This window comes from Pristiophorus japonicus, chromosome 1 (genome assembly GCF_044704955.1).
Source record: "Pristiophorus japonicus isolate sPriJap1 chromosome 1, sPriJap1.hap1, whole genome shotgun sequence".
Taxonomy (NCBI): domain Eukaryota; kingdom Metazoa; phylum Chordata; class Chondrichthyes; family Pristiophoridae; genus Pristiophorus; species Pristiophorus japonicus.
This window is the reverse complement of record NC_091977.1, coordinates 110,242,650-110,258,802: the sequence shown is the minus strand read 5'-3', so window position 1 is coordinate 110,258,802 and position 16,153 is coordinate 110,242,650. Positions and strand designations below refer to the sequence as shown.

Genomic DNA, 16,153 nt, shown 5'->3' with positions numbered 1-16,153 from the left:
CTCTGTTCCAAAGAAAACAGACCCAGCATCTCCAATCTTTCCTCATAGCCAAAATTCTCCACTATAAACCATCATCATAGGAAGTCCCTTGAAATCAAGGAAGACTTGATTCCACTCCAAAAATGAGTTCTCAGGTGACTCAGATAACCAATTGAACAAATACTTCGGTTCTGTCTTCACGAAGGAACACACAAATAACCTTCCGAAGGTACTAGGGGACAGTGGGTCTAGTGAGAAGGAGGAACTGAAGGATATCCTTATTAGGCGGGAAATTGTGTTAGGGAAATTGATGGGATTGAAGGCCGATAAATCCCCTGGGCCTGATAGTCTGCATCCCAGAGTACTTAAAGAAGCCGCCCTAGAAATAGTGGATGCATTGGTGATCATTTTCCAACAGTCTATCAACTCTGGATCAGTTCCTATGGACTGGAGAGTAGCTAATGTAACACCACTTTTTTAAAAAGGAGGGAGAGAGAAAGCGGGTAATTATAGACCGTTAGCCTGACATCAGTAGTGGGGAAAATGTTGGAATCAATCATTAAGGATGAAAAAGCAGTGACGGGATCAGTCCAAGTCAGCATGGATTTATGAAAGGGAAATCACGCTTGACGAATCTTCTGGAATTTTTTGAGGATGTAACTAGCATAGTGGGCAAGGGAGGACCAGTGGATGTGGTGTATTTAGACTTTCAAAAGGCTTTTAGCAAGGTCCCACACAAGAGATTGGTGTGCAAAATCAAAGTGCATGGTATTGGGAGTAATGTACTGATGTGGATAGAGAACTGGTTGGCTGACAGGAAGCAGAGAGTCGGGATAAATGGGTCCTTTTCAGAATGGCAGGCAGTGACTAGTGGAGTGCTGCAGGGCTTAGTGCTGGGACCCCAGCTATTTACAATATACATTAACGATTTAGATGAAGGAATTGAGTGTAATATCTCCAAGTTTGCAGATGACACTAAACTGGGTGGCGGTATGAGCAGTTTGGGGGACGCTAAGAGGCTGCAGGGTGACTTGGACAGGTTAGGTGAGCGGGCAAATGCATGGCAGATGCAGTATAATGTGGATAAATGTGAGGTTATCCATTTTGGGGGCAAAAACACGAAGGCAGAATATTATCTGAATGGCGGCAGATTAGGAAAAGGGGAGGTGCAACGAGACCTGGGTGTCGTGGTTCATCAGTCATTGAAAGTTGGCATGCAGGTACAGCAGGCAATGAAGGAGGCAAATGGTATGTTGGCCTTCATAGCTAGGGGATTTGAGTATAGGAGCAGGGTGGTCTTACTGCAGTTGTACAGGGCCTTGGTGAGGCCTCATCTGGAATATTGTGTTCAGTTTTGGTCTCCTAATCTGAGGAAGGGCGTTCTTGCTATTGAGGGAGTTCACCAGACTGATTCCAGGGATGGCTGGACTGTCATATGAGGAGAGACTGGATCAACTGGGCCTTTATTCACTGGAGTTTAGAAGGATGAGAGGGGATCTCATAGAAAAGTATAAGATTATGATGGTACTGGACAGGTTAGATGCAGGAAGAATGTTCCCGATGTTGGGGAAGTCCAGAACCAGGGGACATAGTCTTAGGATAAGGGGTATGCCATTTAGGACTGAGATGAGGAGAAACTTCTTCACTCAGAGAGTTGTTAACCTGTGGAATTCCCTGCCGCAGAGAGTTGTTGATGCCAGTTCATTGGATATATTCAAGAGGGAGTTAGATATGGCCCTTAGGGCTAAGGGGATCAAGGGGTATGGAGAGAAAGCAGGAAAGGTGTACTGAGGGAATGATCAGCCATGATCTTATTGAATGGCGGTGCAGGCTCGAAGGGCCAAATGGCCTACTCCTGCACCTATTTTCTGTGTTTCTATGTACAGTCCAGTGCGGGAATTACAGGATGGGGTGGTCAACGTGTCAAAGACTGCAGACAAGTCAAGAATGACGAGGAGGAATAGTTTATCTTGGTCACAGTCACAAAGGATGTCATTTGTGACTTTGATGAGAGCCGTTTCCGTACTGTGGCAGGCGCGGAAACCTGATTGAGAGGATTCATACATGGAGTTGCGGGAAAGATGGGCACGGATTTGGGAGAAGACAACACGTTCAAGAACTTTGGGCAGGAAAAGGAGGTTGGAGATGGGGCGGTAGTTTGCAAGGGCAGAGGGGTCAAGGGTTGTTTCTTTGAGGAGAGGGGTGAGAAAGGCAGATTTGAGGGACGGGGACAGTACCCGAGGAGAGAGAGCCATTAACAATGTCAGCTAACATGGGAATTGGGTGGTCAGCAGTTTGGTTGGAATAGAGTCAAGGGAGCAGGAAGTGGGTCTCATAGATAGGATTAGCTCGGAGAGGTCATGAGGGGAGACCGGAGAGAAACTGGAGAAAGATGTGCGGTCAGGGCTCGGGCAGGGAGGATCCTTAGAGGAAGTTTGGCCCAGTGGGCTAGGGAAAGGAAGGGAAGAGGCAGAGACGGCTGACAGTCTCAATCTTAGAGACAAAGAAATCCATGAGCTCCTCACACTTATTGTCGGAGATGAGGGTGGAGACTGGGGAGAGTGTTTAAGAAGCCGGTTAGCAGTGGAGAATAGAAGCCGGGGTTTATCTTTGCATTCCAGAATGATTCTGGAATAGCAAGCCATTTCGGCAGACGAGAGCAGGACCTGATGCCGCTTTAAGTGGTCCAGCTAGATCTGGCGGTGAATGGATAAACCAGTTGTCCACCATATCCGTTCATGTCTGTGTCCCTTGGATTTTAGGGAGCAACGATGAGGGCTGTACCAGGGGGAACGGCCAGTGTGAAAGAGAGCAATTGTTTTAATAGGGACTAGGGCATCAAAGGCGGTAGTGAGGGTGTGATTGAGCAGATCGGTAGCTGCAGAAATGTCATGGTGAATGGAGAGCCAAAGGCTGGACAGTGGGGTTGTAAGAGTCGGGAAAGAGTTTTTTTCCAGGAGCGGACACAGAAGGAGGTAGGGTTGGGGTGAAGAAACATTTCTGATGCAGGTGCAAACAGATGAACTAACAGACCAAAGTGTCAGAATTATTTTTCAATTGATCAGCTGCTGAATTTTCTTTCTTTCTTAGTACAGAGCATGTATGGTTATCCATTAAGTAAAGCTCTATTGCACTGTGTATTTACATTTCCCAACCTCTGCAACCCCTAGACCTTGTAAGCTCTGATGTATGGGCTACACTGCAGGAGTACAGTCATAGGTATTCCACTAGCACTAGGTTAAGTTAGTACCGTATTTATTGTGTATTGTCTTTTGATTAAATGCCTTTGCAAAGTCACAAACCCAGAAGAAGTTTCACGGATTTAGCTACTTTGCTGTTTTTATCTTGCAATTTCATAGGAAATATCAATTTAGTAAGCAACAGAGCAAAATAACATAATTATATAATTATATGCACACAATTTGTAAGGGTCTAGGGGATAAAGAGGAATACAGTGACCTTTAATGATTTTATAATTACCTTTCCAAGTTTCTTTTTTATTCTCACACTCTGTAGAAGTTAAATTTTGATCCTCCTCCTGTTTTACAACAATTTGCTTCAAAAAAGCTCTGGGTGCAATGTTCGTTGATGTTTCTACATAGTTTTCTGGCTGAAAATCTTTCCCCTGTGGAGCATACTGTAGTACTGAAACTCCTGGTATAATACAATGTTCTTCTGCATTTTCTTCCACAGGTATAGCTCCTTTGCCTGGATTATACAGAGAGTTACTTTCAGGTTCCTGCTCATAGACAATTTGTTTTCTCTCAGTATAATCAGAGAAACATGTAGACACCTTGAATGAGGTAGTATTATTTTTCTCAGTTTCATGCTTCCCATAGTAGCTGTTGCTTTCATCCACTACTCCTGTCTGACTCGCATTTTCCTTTACTAAAAGCACATCTGCTGACTGCTGCTCTTGAGTTCGATGTTGGCCTCGAATTTTCTGTAGATGTTCCATGTAGAGAAGATATTTCTCATATACACTTAGCTCAGGCTCACATGTGCCTGAGGAATCACAAGTGTTAACTTTGGAATACTTCAAACCATAAATCTTGTCAGACCCCGCAAAGTCAGAATATACTTTTGATGCAGCTGTTGCATTTGTTAGTAACATACCAGTTTTTTCTTTCTTAGGGCTACCTCTGGGATTAGAGAATGATATTTTGTCAACATTACTCGAAACTGTACAAAATTGTGGTGTTATCCCAATCAGAACACATCCACATGCCATACACCAATTAACAGTTGAACTGTTCCCACTTGTGCATTCCGGGCAGAATTTGACCAGGTTACTTGCATGGAGGAAAGAGTCAATATTTTCATCTGTGATTTGGCCTTTTTCTCTTTCAATTGACTGCTCTTTTATAAATTGCAGATTGGATTTTTTTAAAGGGCTGGAATCAGAGGATGATAGCAAAGGCAATGAAGACAACTTCAAGGTACTATGTGTCTTATACTCAATTATTTGGTGCCTTGTTTCATTTTCATTATTATTATGGTTTGCTTCTTTTTTTAATGGATCATTTTCCAAAGTTAGCAGATTTTCAGTCCCTCTGTTGTCCAACATTTTGCCACTACAACATGATGGCAATGTTGATAAATATGAAAGTAAAGTTTTATTTGCATTTGTGACACTTAAATTTCTAAATCTTTCAGGGAACTGTTCAATACTTGGTATTTCCTGGGAAGCACTGACTTTTTCATTGTCTTTTTCATTTGCTGATATTGTTTCATTTGGACTTATGGTTGTCTCTTTGCAGAGGGTCGAAAGATCGAGTCTTGGAATAACTGACAAATCCATCTGTGATTTGAAGTTAAATCCAGCATTTTCCAAATTTAGTAAAACATCAGGTAGATCAGTAGCTTCTGAATCTTCTGCTGAAGTCTTATGGTAACCACCTGATAAGTATTCCACTGCTTCAATGGGTTCCCATGCATAATTATGTTTTTCTTTATCACAAACAGTTGGCATGCTTTGTTGTGTAGTGTTATACAGTTTAACAGGACTGGATAATAGATCTGCTGAACTGTAAAAAATTGTTGCTGGGGATTTTCTAAGTGTTACTGTTCTGGCGGATAAAGTTGGCTCCTCGTTGTCATCACTACACCAGAATGGAGTAACATTGTTTTTTACAAAAGGCTGCATAAATGTTCCCTTTCTTTCTCTATTTCCAGTGACCTCTTCTTCATCCGAACTACCTACAAGAGGAATCCAGAAATATTTATCCTCATTCAGTGCACCCACATCACCAATCCCAGAATGGCAGTTTTCATCTGCTGGAAACTCGAATTGAGTTACCTGCACTTTACTTTCCCCTGCACCTTTAATTTTCCAGTTGTTATTTGAAACATTATCTCTGTATGCATTTCCTTGCTCAGGAAAGCTTCTTTCCCAAATATTATTAGGACCAACGTGGCCCTTGCTTGAATAACCAGTATCTGCTAACATACATTTATCTTGCTCTTCACTCAGGCTGGTAGCTAAGCAGGAAGTCTGAACCAATGTCCTATTTGTTCTTAATAAATCAAGTGAGCTACAGCTAGCAGAAGATCTGGAAGTATCTGCTGAGTAATGAGAACCATCCAATCTGCTACTGAGAGGACCAGCGTGGATACTTCTATCGGTATCCCAAGACCAGTTAAAAGTATTTGGCTGCTTGGTGTCAGGCTTCACACGACTGACAACTGTTTCTTTCTCATTTAATGGACTAGCTTTTTGACACACTTGGGTGTTCATAACTTCCTCACTGTTTTTGAGGATTTTCTGAGCCCAGCTTAGAATATGCCTGAGCTTTTGGATCTCCGATACAGTGGGATTCTCTAGTAAATTATAATCTGGTTTTGGCGAGGAAACAGTTGTTTCATCACTCTTAGAAAATATCAATGATGGTTCTAAATCTGTATGATGGGCCTTCTGTGTATCTTGAACTTTTGTATGTTGAACTGATTCATTGAAATCAAATGTTTTTTCTATTAAGGAATCTTTTTGCTCAGCATTTATCAGATTTTCTCTTAGTGGGTTGCTCACATTGTGATCAAAGCTTCCTCGTTTGTCATTAGCTTCCAAACTGTCAACAGATGCAGATGTATTTGTGCAGTTATGGTTAGGGTCTACAAAGTAAGCCAAACGTTTTGCTCGAAGAGTCTTCAGCTCACGGGTGCGAGGAGTGTCTGTTTGTAAGATGGTCTCAGCATTTAAATGCTTTGAAGTTCTTGCAGCTGAAGTCTTATTCTGCAATATATTGGAAAGAATTTTATTACTTGCTGTAAATAATGACAAGAATACACTTAGGGAGGGAAGTACTATTGATATAAAATACCTCTTCTCCCTGGTGTTTAGGTGTTCAATATTACATTCATACAGGTTGAGCGCCCAAAATCTGGAGATCCGGAATCCGGAATGTTCCTGAAACTAGACCAATTGGTGGCAGGGTCGTCCGGAATCCGTAAAATGTTCCGGAATCCAGACCCACCGCCGCTGCCCGACCTCGGGCCTCGCTTCTGCCCTTACCTCGAGGCCTCCTCGCTGGCCCGCCCGAACACCTCCTCCGCGATGGGCCGCCCGACCAGCTACCTGGCGGCTGGCCCCGCCTGAACTCTTCCCCGGCAGCGGGGGCCCCAGCCGGCGAGCACTCCCCCCACCCCCGCCCCGACGTTCTGAAATCCGGAAATACCCGAACCTGGGCTCGGGTGTTTCCGGATTCGTGACGTTAGAAAGACATTCCAAAGTCCGGCAAAATGCAAAATCTGGAACGGCCTCGCTCCCGAGGGTTTCCGGATTCAGGACGCTGCACCTGTAATACAATAATGCTTATGTGTTAATTTGCTTCACTACTTGGGGAATACATATCATATTCAAGATGCAGAGGGAAAGTATCCTCTAATTGTACATTTTGAAGAATAGAAATTCCACAAAAAAGGAGAACTCTGCTTAACACCTACCTGTAACACCAGATTCTTATTTGCATCTGGTGGTTACACACATGAGTTGTTAAGCAGATGGTTTTCTAAATCAAAGAGCTGAAAAAGACTCAAACATAGCTTACCGACTGTGTAGAATTTAATGGCTGAGATCCCTTAGTACGCAGTGACTGCAGCATTTTGCCCCTTGCCGTCTTCACAAATTCAGCATCTGAAATAAGACATTATATCAACCTATTGTGAACATCCACTGCAACAGAAATAGAAACATCAACATAGAAATTAGGTGCAGGAGCAGGCCATTCAGCCCTTCAAGCCTGCACCGCCATTCAATAAGATCATGGCTGATCATTCAACCTCAGTACCCCTTTCCTGCTTTCTCTCCATACCCCTTGATCCCTTTGGCCGTAAGGGCCATATCTAACTTCTTTTTGAATATATCTAATGAACTGGCCTCAACAACTTTCTGCGGGAGAGAATTCCACAGATTAACCACTCTCTGAGTGAAGAAGTTTGGCTTACCTCTTATCCTTAGACTGTGATCCCTGGTTCAGGAACTACCCTGCAACGTGAACATTCTTCCTGCCTCTAACCCATCCAATCCCATCAGAACGTTATATGTTTCTATGAGATCCCCTCTCATTCTTCCTAACCCCAGTGGATACACGCCCAGTTGATCCAGTCTCTCCTCATATGTCAGTTCTGCCATCCCGGGAATCAATCTGGTGAACCTTCGCTGTACTCCCTCAATAGCAAGAACGTTCTTCCTCAGATTAGGAGACCAAAACTGAACACAATACTCAAGGTGTGGCCTCACCAAGGCTCTGCGCAACTGAAGTAAGATCTCCCTGCTCCTATACTCAAATCCTCTAACTATGAAGGCCAACATGCCATTTGCCTTCTTCACCACCTGCTGTACCTGCATGTCAAACTTCAATGACTGATGTACCATGACACCCAGGTCTCGTTGCACCTCCCCTTTTCCTAATCTGTTACCATTCAGATAATATTCTGTCTTCCTGTTTTTGCCACCAAAGTGGATAACCTCACATTTATCCACATTATACTGCATCTGCCATGCATTTGCCCACTCACCTAACCTGTCCAAGTCACCCTGCAGCCTCTTAGCATCCTCCTCACAGCTCACACCGTCACCCTGCTTAGTGTCATCTGCAAACTTGGAGATATTACATTCAATTCCTTCATCTAAATCATTGATGTATATTGTAAAGAGCTGGGGTCCCAGCACTGAGCCCTGCGGCACCCCTCTGGTCACTGCCTGCCATTCTGAAAAGGACCCGTTTATTCCGACTCTCTGCTTCCTGCCTGCCAACCAGTTCTCTATCCACGTCAGTACATTACCACAATACCATGTGCTTTAATTTTGCACACTAATCTCTTGTGTGGGACCTTGTCAAAAGCCTTTTGAAAGTCCAAATACGCCACATCCACTGGTTCTCCCTTGTCCACTCTGTAGTGTCCCTGCACCGTACTACAAACTCACACGAGGCATGTACTGCAAACACAGTCACTACGTGACCTTAATCTTTATTCCCAGGACCAAGGAGTGCTGACCCTGGGTGGGACCTGCCCTTTTATACCTGGAAACCCAGTGAGGAGTGTCTCCCACAAGTTCACCCCCTGTGGTCAGGGTGTGCATTTCTAGGGTATAAGTACAGTGTACAGGAGTTGCATGAAGGTTACACTTACATGAAGATTACCGTTGCATGATGGTTACATACATGACATCATTTCCCCCCTTACGTCTTTTTGTGTCAAAGGTTAAGTCTTTCAGGTGGTCGACGCTCTCTCGTGGAGCGCCGCAGTTGTAGCTCTGGTGGCTGAGCCTCGGCATGCGTCTCTGTCACCTGAGGTGATTCAGGCCTGTTCGGGCTGGCCACAGGGACTGTGAATGCTGTGGATTGTCCTCGTTGCTCGTCCACTGGCAGTGGTGTGGGTGACATCTCATGCTCTTTTTCAGGTTTCTCCGTGTCTATGCTGAACCTTGTCTTTACTTGGTCCAAGTGTTTGCGGCATATCTGCCCATTGTTTAGTCTGACCACTATGACCCTATTCCCTCCTTTGCCAATTACTGTGCCCTCAAGCCACTTGGGTCCCAAAGCATGGTTAAGAACAAATATCGGGTCATCCATTTCTATACATCTCCCCCTTGAGTTTCGATCATGGAACTCGGTTTGGGACTGGCACTTGCCCTCAACAATATCTGCCAGGGCTGGATGAATGAGGGACAGTCGCGTTTTAAGCGTGCATTTCATGAGGAGTTCCGCTGGCGGGACTCCCGTGAGCGAGTGCGGGCGGGACCTGTAAGCCAGCAGGAGGCGCGATAGGCGGTCCTTGGATGCGTAGCATGCCCTGTTTTATGACTTGGACCGTACGTTCCGCCTGGCCATTGAAAGCCAGCTTGAACGGCGCTGTCCGGACGTGTTTGATACCATTGCTTGACATAAACTCCTGGAATTCATGGCTGGTGAAACACGGGCCATTGTCGCTGACCAGGATGTCCGGCAAGCCGTGGGTCCATTTCGAGTATGCATCAACAACGATCAGGAACATTTTCCCCATGAACGGGCCTGTATAGTCTATGTGAATACGTGACCATGGTCTGGTGGGCCAGGGCCACGGGCTGAGTGGGGCCTCCCTGGGGGCATTGCCTAGCTGGGCACACATCGTGCACCAGCGATCCCAGTGTTTCAGGTCTGAGTCAATCTCCAGTCACCATACATGTGACCGGGCAATGGCCTTCATTAACACAATGCCAGGATGCTTGCTGTGGAGTTCCCTGATGAACGCTTCCCTGCCTTTCTGGGGAATGACTACCCGGCTGCCTCATAGCAGGCAGTCCGCTTGGATGGAGAGCTCATCCATCCGTCTCTGAAACGGTCTGACCTCCTCGGGGCATGCCCTGTGTGCGGGCGCCCAGTCCCCAGTCAGGACACATTTCTTTATCATGGATAGGAGGGGGTCTCTGTTGGTCCAGAGTTTGATCTGGCGGGCTGTGATGGAGGAGCCTGCGGTGTCAAAAGCCTCAATGGCCATGACCATCTCAGCATTTTGCTCTGCTGCCCCCTCGGTGGTGGCCAGTGGAAGCCTGCTGAGCGCATCAGCGCAATTTTCGGTGCCTGGCCGGTGCCGTATGGTGTAGTCATACACAGCCAGCGTGAGAGCCCATCACTGTATGCGAGCTGACGCATTGGCATTGACAACCTTGCTGTCGGACAACAGGGATGTTAACGGCTTGTGGTCCATCTCTAGCTCGAACCGTCTATCGAAAAGGTGCTGGTGCATCTTTTTCACACCGTAAACACAAGCGAATGCTTCCTTTTCGACCATGCCGTATCCACGCTCTGCCTGGGAGAGTGACCTGGAGGCATAAGCCACCATTTGGAGTCGGCCGTCATCATTACCCTGCTGCAACACACACCCAACCCCGTAGGGCGATGCATCGCACGTTAAAACCAGTTTTTTACAGGGGTCATACAAAGTCAAGTTTGTTGGAACACAGCAGGTTCCTCGCCTTATTGAAAGCCCGTTCTTGACAATCTCCCTAAAGCCATTCACAACTTTTACGCAGGAGCATGTGTAACGGATCCAACAATGTGCTTAAGTTCGGCAGAAAGTTCACGAAATAGTTCAAAAGTCCCAGGAATGATCGCAACTCCGACGTGTTGCCGGGCCTGGGCACCCGGCCGATCGCCTCTGTTTTTGATTCAGTGGGACAAATCCCGTCTGCGACAACCCTCCTGCCCAAACACTCGACCTCTGGGGCCAAAAACACACACTTGGCCTTTTTCAGCCGTAAGCCCACCCGGTCCAGTCGGCATAGCGCCTCCTCCAGGTTGTGGAGGTGTTCCTCGGTGTCTCGACCCGTTATAAGGATGTCGTCTTGGACTACGATTGTTCCAGGAATGGATTTGAGCAAGCTTTCCATGTTCCGCTGAAAGATAGCTGCCGCCGAACGAATGCCAAATGGACACCTGTTGTAGATAAATAATCCCTTGTGCGTCGTGATGGTGGTCAGAAGCTTGGATTCTTCAGCCAGTTCCTGAGTAATGTAGGCCGAAGTGATGTCCAGCTTTGTGAACAGCTTGCCACCTGCCAGCGTGGCAAAAAGGTCCTCCGCTCTCGGGAGCGGGTATTGGTCTTGCAGTGACACTCAGTTGATGGTGGCTTTGCAGTCGCCACAAATCCTGACCGAGCCATCTGCTTTAAGGACAGGAACGATGGGACTTGCCCAGTCGCTGAATTCAACGACCGAAATTATGCCCTCTCTGAGCAGCCTGTCCAATTCACTTTCAATTTTCTCACACATCACATACGGCACTGCTCTGGCTTTGTGGTGCACTGGTCTAGCGTCCAGAGTGATGCATATCACTACTTTAGTGCCCTTGAACGTTCCAACACCGGGTTGAAACAGTGACTCGAATTTTTGTAGGACCTGTGAGCATGAACTTCGCTCCACAGATGAAATGGTGTGCACATCCCCCCATTTCCAATTCATCTCGGCTAGCCAACTCCTCCCCAAGAACGCAGGGCCATTTCCCGGGATGATCCAGAGTGGCAGCCGGTTCTGTGATCCATTATGTGTTACACCAAGTTTGCAGTGCCTAGCACTGGGATGATCTCTTTGGTGTACGTCCATAGCTGCGTGTCAATGCGTTCCACTTTGGGCCTGCTAGCTCTGTGTGGCCATAGTCTCTCAAATTGTTGGGTGCTCATAAGGACTGGCTAGCTCCCGTATCCAGCTCCATGCGCACCGGGATGCCATTCAATAAAACTTTCATCATCATAGTGTATGAGCTGTGGACGTCAGCCACGTGAACCTGCTGAACTTCAGCATCCATGGCTTTTCCCCAGGCATTATCCTGCATTGCAGACCTCTCGTCTGGTTCCTCTGTCTCGCAGATTAGCCTCGCCACAGCCTTTTTGCACATCCTGGCCAAGTGTCCACTGACGTTACAAATCCTGCAGGTATATTGCTGGAACCTGCAGCCTTTCACGGTATGTCTACCCCCGCATCTCCAGCATGAGCTGAGATTGTTGTTAACAAAGGGACTGTTACCAGGCATTCCTCTCTGATTGCCCATTTGGTTATTTCTAAGCACTCTGATGGTGGGTCTTAATGGTCCCATCGCGGGAGGCATTGTTCCTCGTGATGGCGTGAATTGCCGATCCTTTTTCCATTATCCCTGTTGCAGGCCCACCCTAGAGTCTGTTGCTGCCTGGGCGGTTTCGAAATGCCCTTGCCTGCCTGCGGGGTCCCTAGCCACGTTCACAATGTTAACTCCCTGGTCCATCGCCACGTTGGGACCAGGGCTGCGCGTGTAAATTAGCTTGGCCTCCTCTTCCCCTGCCATGAAGGTCTGAGCTATCAATGCCGCCCCTTCTAAAGTCAAGTCCTTGGCCTCTATGAGCTTCCAGAAAATCCCGGCATGATTAATGCCCTCAATGAAAAAGTCCCTTAACATCTCCCCCCTGCAGGCGTCTGTGAACTTACAGAGACTGGCCAAGCGTCGCAGGTCCGCAATGAAGTCCGCGATGTATTGTCCCTCCAGACGCCGGTGTGTGTAGAACCGGTGCCGGGCCATGTGTACGCTACGTGCCGGCTTGAGATGCTCACTGATCAGCTAGCTGAGCTCTTCAAAAGGACTTGTCCGCTGGCTTTTGGGGTGCGAGCAGGTCTTTCATCAGCGCATACATCTGTGGTCTGCAGCTGGTCAGTAGATGCGCCCTCCGCTTGTCAGCCGCTGTCGCTCCCAGCCAGTCCTTTGTGACAAAGCTCTGCTGGAATCTTTCCACGAAGTCGTCCCAGTCCTCACCCACACAATAAAGTTACTCTGTGCTACCGGTGGCCATCCTCGTGGTTCGGTGATTCCCATTTCACATCGCCAAATGTAGTGTCCCTGCAACGTACTACAAACTCACACGAGGCATGTACTGCAGACACAGTCACTACATGACCTTAACCTTTATTCCCAGGACCAAGGAGTGCTGACCCTGGGTGGGACCTCCCCTTTTATACCTGGAAACCCAGGTGAGGAGTGTCTCCCACAAGTTCACCCCCTGTGGTCAGGGTGTGCATTTCTATCGTATAAATACAGTGTACAGGAGTTGCATGAAGGTTACAGTTACATGAAGATTACCATTGCATGATGGTTACATACATGACACACCCTACTAGTTTCATCCTCAAAAAATTTCAGATTTGTCAAGCATGATTTCCCTTTCATAAATCCATGCTGACTAGGACCGATCCTGTCACTGCTTTCCAAATGCACCGCTATTTCATCTTTAATAATTGATTCCAACATTTTCCGCACCACTGATGTCAGGCTAACCGGTCTATAATTCCGTTTTCTCTCTCCCTCCTTTTTTAAAAAGTGGTGTAACATTAGCTACCCTCCAGTCCATAGGAACTGATCCAGAGTCAATAGAATGTTGGAAAATGATCGCCAATGCATCCACTATTGCTAGGGCCACTTCCTTAAGTACTCTGGGATGCAGCCTATCAGGCCCTGGGGATTTATCGGCCTTCAATCCCATCAATTTCCCTAACACAATTTCCTGACAAATAAGGATTTCCTTCAGTTCCTCCTTTTCGCTAGACCCTCGAACCCCTAGTATTTCCAGAAGGTTATTTGTGTCTTCCTTAGTGAAGACAGATCCAAAGTATTTGTTCAATTGGTCTGCCATTTTTTTGTTCCCCATTATAAATTCACCTGATTCTGACTGCAAAGGACCTACTAATCTTTTTCTCTTCACATATCTATAGAAGCGTTTGCAGTCAGTTTTTATGTTCCCTGCAAACTTCCTCTCATACTCTATTTTCTCCCTCCTAATTAAACCCTTTGCCCTCCTCTACTGAATTCTAAATTTCTCCCAGTTCTCAGGTTTGCTGCTTTTTCTGGCCAATTTATATGCCTCTTCCTTGGATTTAACACTATCTTTAATTTCCCTTGTTAGCCACGGTTGAGCTACCTTCCCCATTTTATTTTTACTCCAGACAGGGATGTACAATTGTTGAAGTTCATCCATGTAATCTATAAATGTCTGCCATTGCCTATCCACTGTCAATCCTTTAAGTATCATTTTCCATGAGCGATAAACTTATACCGCTGATCAAACATTTTTTACTTATAGATTTAATGAACACCACCCAAAGCATTAAGATACTGAGAGCTAGAATCATGAGAGTTTAAACACTCTCCATACTTTAAAGCTGCAATGGTGAGATGTGCCATCAAGTACTGCAGCTCCAACACTAACCAGGAAAGCATCTTAAGCAAAGAGTTGCATTGACTCAAATATCTGGGCTTACATTGCTGTAAAAAGGGCAACGTGTGAACACAGCGTAGTCTCAAATGAAGCAGCTCCTGCCTAAAAAATCATGTACTGTGATGCATATCAGTGGCTAAAAGGAGTAACTCACCATGAGTATTGTAAGTCAACAGCTCTCCCCTCCACCCTGTGCAAAGTAAATGATGCAGCACTTCCCTACACCGTGAGTAGCATAAACTGGACAGCTCTCCCTGGGAACAGTAAACTGCAACTCAAATGCAAAACAAAGCAGTCTCTGGTGTAAGTTGAGATGAAATCACCTAGGTAATAAAACAACTCTCTCCCAATACAGAACTAAGCCACACGCTCAGGAAGGTCCCAAGTTCCATCCATACCCTTCAGGTTTGTTATTTCCCTCCTAAATGTATTTTGCTCCGAGTGACAGAGCATCTTGGTTATACCTGATAGTCCCTATAAACTTCAAATAGTCCATAGTACAGGGGTAGAGGAATATAAACTTAAACGTTGTAGGGAAGAACATTTAATTTAAAAAAAAATAATACAGGTTACACAAGGTCCTCCCACTTTTTTTGTCCGTATTTCCCCACATCCGCATCTCTTCTGAAGGTGAGACTAATGCTGTGGTAAAGATCTGCAGCTCCCCCATAACCTCAATCAGACATTCATAAATGGATCAGCCTGGACGGTGTGGCGATTCCATAAGTTTTTTTTTACTTTTTAAAACCCTAAGTAAACTGGAAGGCTTATTTATTTGCAGAAACCCGAAAGCTTCCAATCAGCATAGGATCAAACCGAAACTCATTGGGCCTTTTAAATACAAAGCAGTCTTCTAAATGACCAGGCCAGTGAAAATAAGATCAATACTCCAACCCCTCCCGACTTTGCATTTCTTTAGTACTCGACCCATTCCACACCCGAAAAAGAGTCTCTTTTAGTAAAAGCACAACATATTCACCCGACCACTAGCTGTGCTGCAGCGGATGAACCGTGAGTGGGAAATGCTCCCGTGGTAGAGATATAATTCGGTGCCTGCACTGTGCGCTGGAACAGCTGGCCGCTCCTCGCCGCCTGACGGTACCAAGCCGTCGCCATGGATACGGCCGCGCTCTGCCCGCGCCAGCAAAACGTACAACGTTGTTGCAATGGCGGGTCGTCGATGGGAATTTAACCGCTGAATGAATAAATGCCTATAATGTTTTTGCAAAATGTGCCGCCGGTGAGGTTATTTCTTTTTAACACAGGCAATCACAGTGACACCAGAAATGGACCTTCAGTATAATAAAGCCAAGAGCATCCGTTCAAAGGAGCTGGTGGAAACCCGTTCAATTTTCATCGATTACTGTTTCCAGAAAGGGAATGTTGGGGAATTGTGAAATGTTAGCTGAGAAAAGCATTGGGTTTTGAACAGTTTGTTTGGGCGAGAAGCGAGCAGGAAAAGGGTGCGGTAAAGATAGTTTTGTGGGAAAAGACGTTAACTATTGACTAACCACTCTTCTATAGTGTTGTGTATAGAAGAACTCCACGAGGCTGAGTACTGTGAGTTAAACTTAGTCTTTATTACAATTCCAGAGTGCCTAAACAACATGGCAGCCAACCTTTTATATTGGCTCTGCAAGTGTGTGCAGGTGACTATTGGGACTCCCAACAGTCACACCCTCTGGTGGCAAGTATTATATAGTTACATACATAACATCACTCCCTCGCCCGCCCCCCCGTCCCTCCTCCCGTCAAAGTCTTCGGTACAAGTTATTTACAAGTTGAGGCGATCCAGAGCCCTTCGTTCCCTGGTTGATTGTCTAAGTTCAAACCCTGGTGTGTGTGTGAGTTGGCCGGACCATTGCTGCACTGCACCACGGCTGGTCTGACCGGACTGTCAGGAACGGTGGGTTCATCCTCGTGATTGACAGCGAGGTTGATTGCTGGTTGGGTGTGTGTG

The 16,153-nt window shown here is 46.2% G+C and overlaps 1 protein-coding gene across 5 annotated transcripts in view; it reads right to left on the bottom strand.

The window, feature by feature from the left end:
- The window catches only part of LOC139265471 (uncharacterized), a 359,824-nt gene extending 344,578 nt beyond the window's left edge, over nt 1–15,246 (bottom strand). For 3 of the 5 annotated variants that reach the window (XM_070882494.1, XM_070882503.1, XM_070882509.1), the window contains exons 1-3: nt 15,173–15,246; nt 7,026–7,111; nt 3,460–6,211 (exon numbers count right to left, since the gene is read on the bottom strand). In XM_070882494.1, coding sequence (XP_070738595.1) covers nt 3,460–6,211; nt 7,026–7,079 — 2,806 coding nt within the window. In that variant the 5' untranslated portion in view covers nt 7,080–7,111; nt 15,173–15,246. Of the gene's footprint in view, nt 1–3,459; nt 6,212–7,025; nt 7,112–15,172 lie in introns of those variants that run through there. The other 2 variants (XM_070882514.1, XM_070882517.1) reach the window with 2 other exon arrangements.
- Between the last annotated feature and the right edge of the window lie 907 nt (nt 15,247–16,153).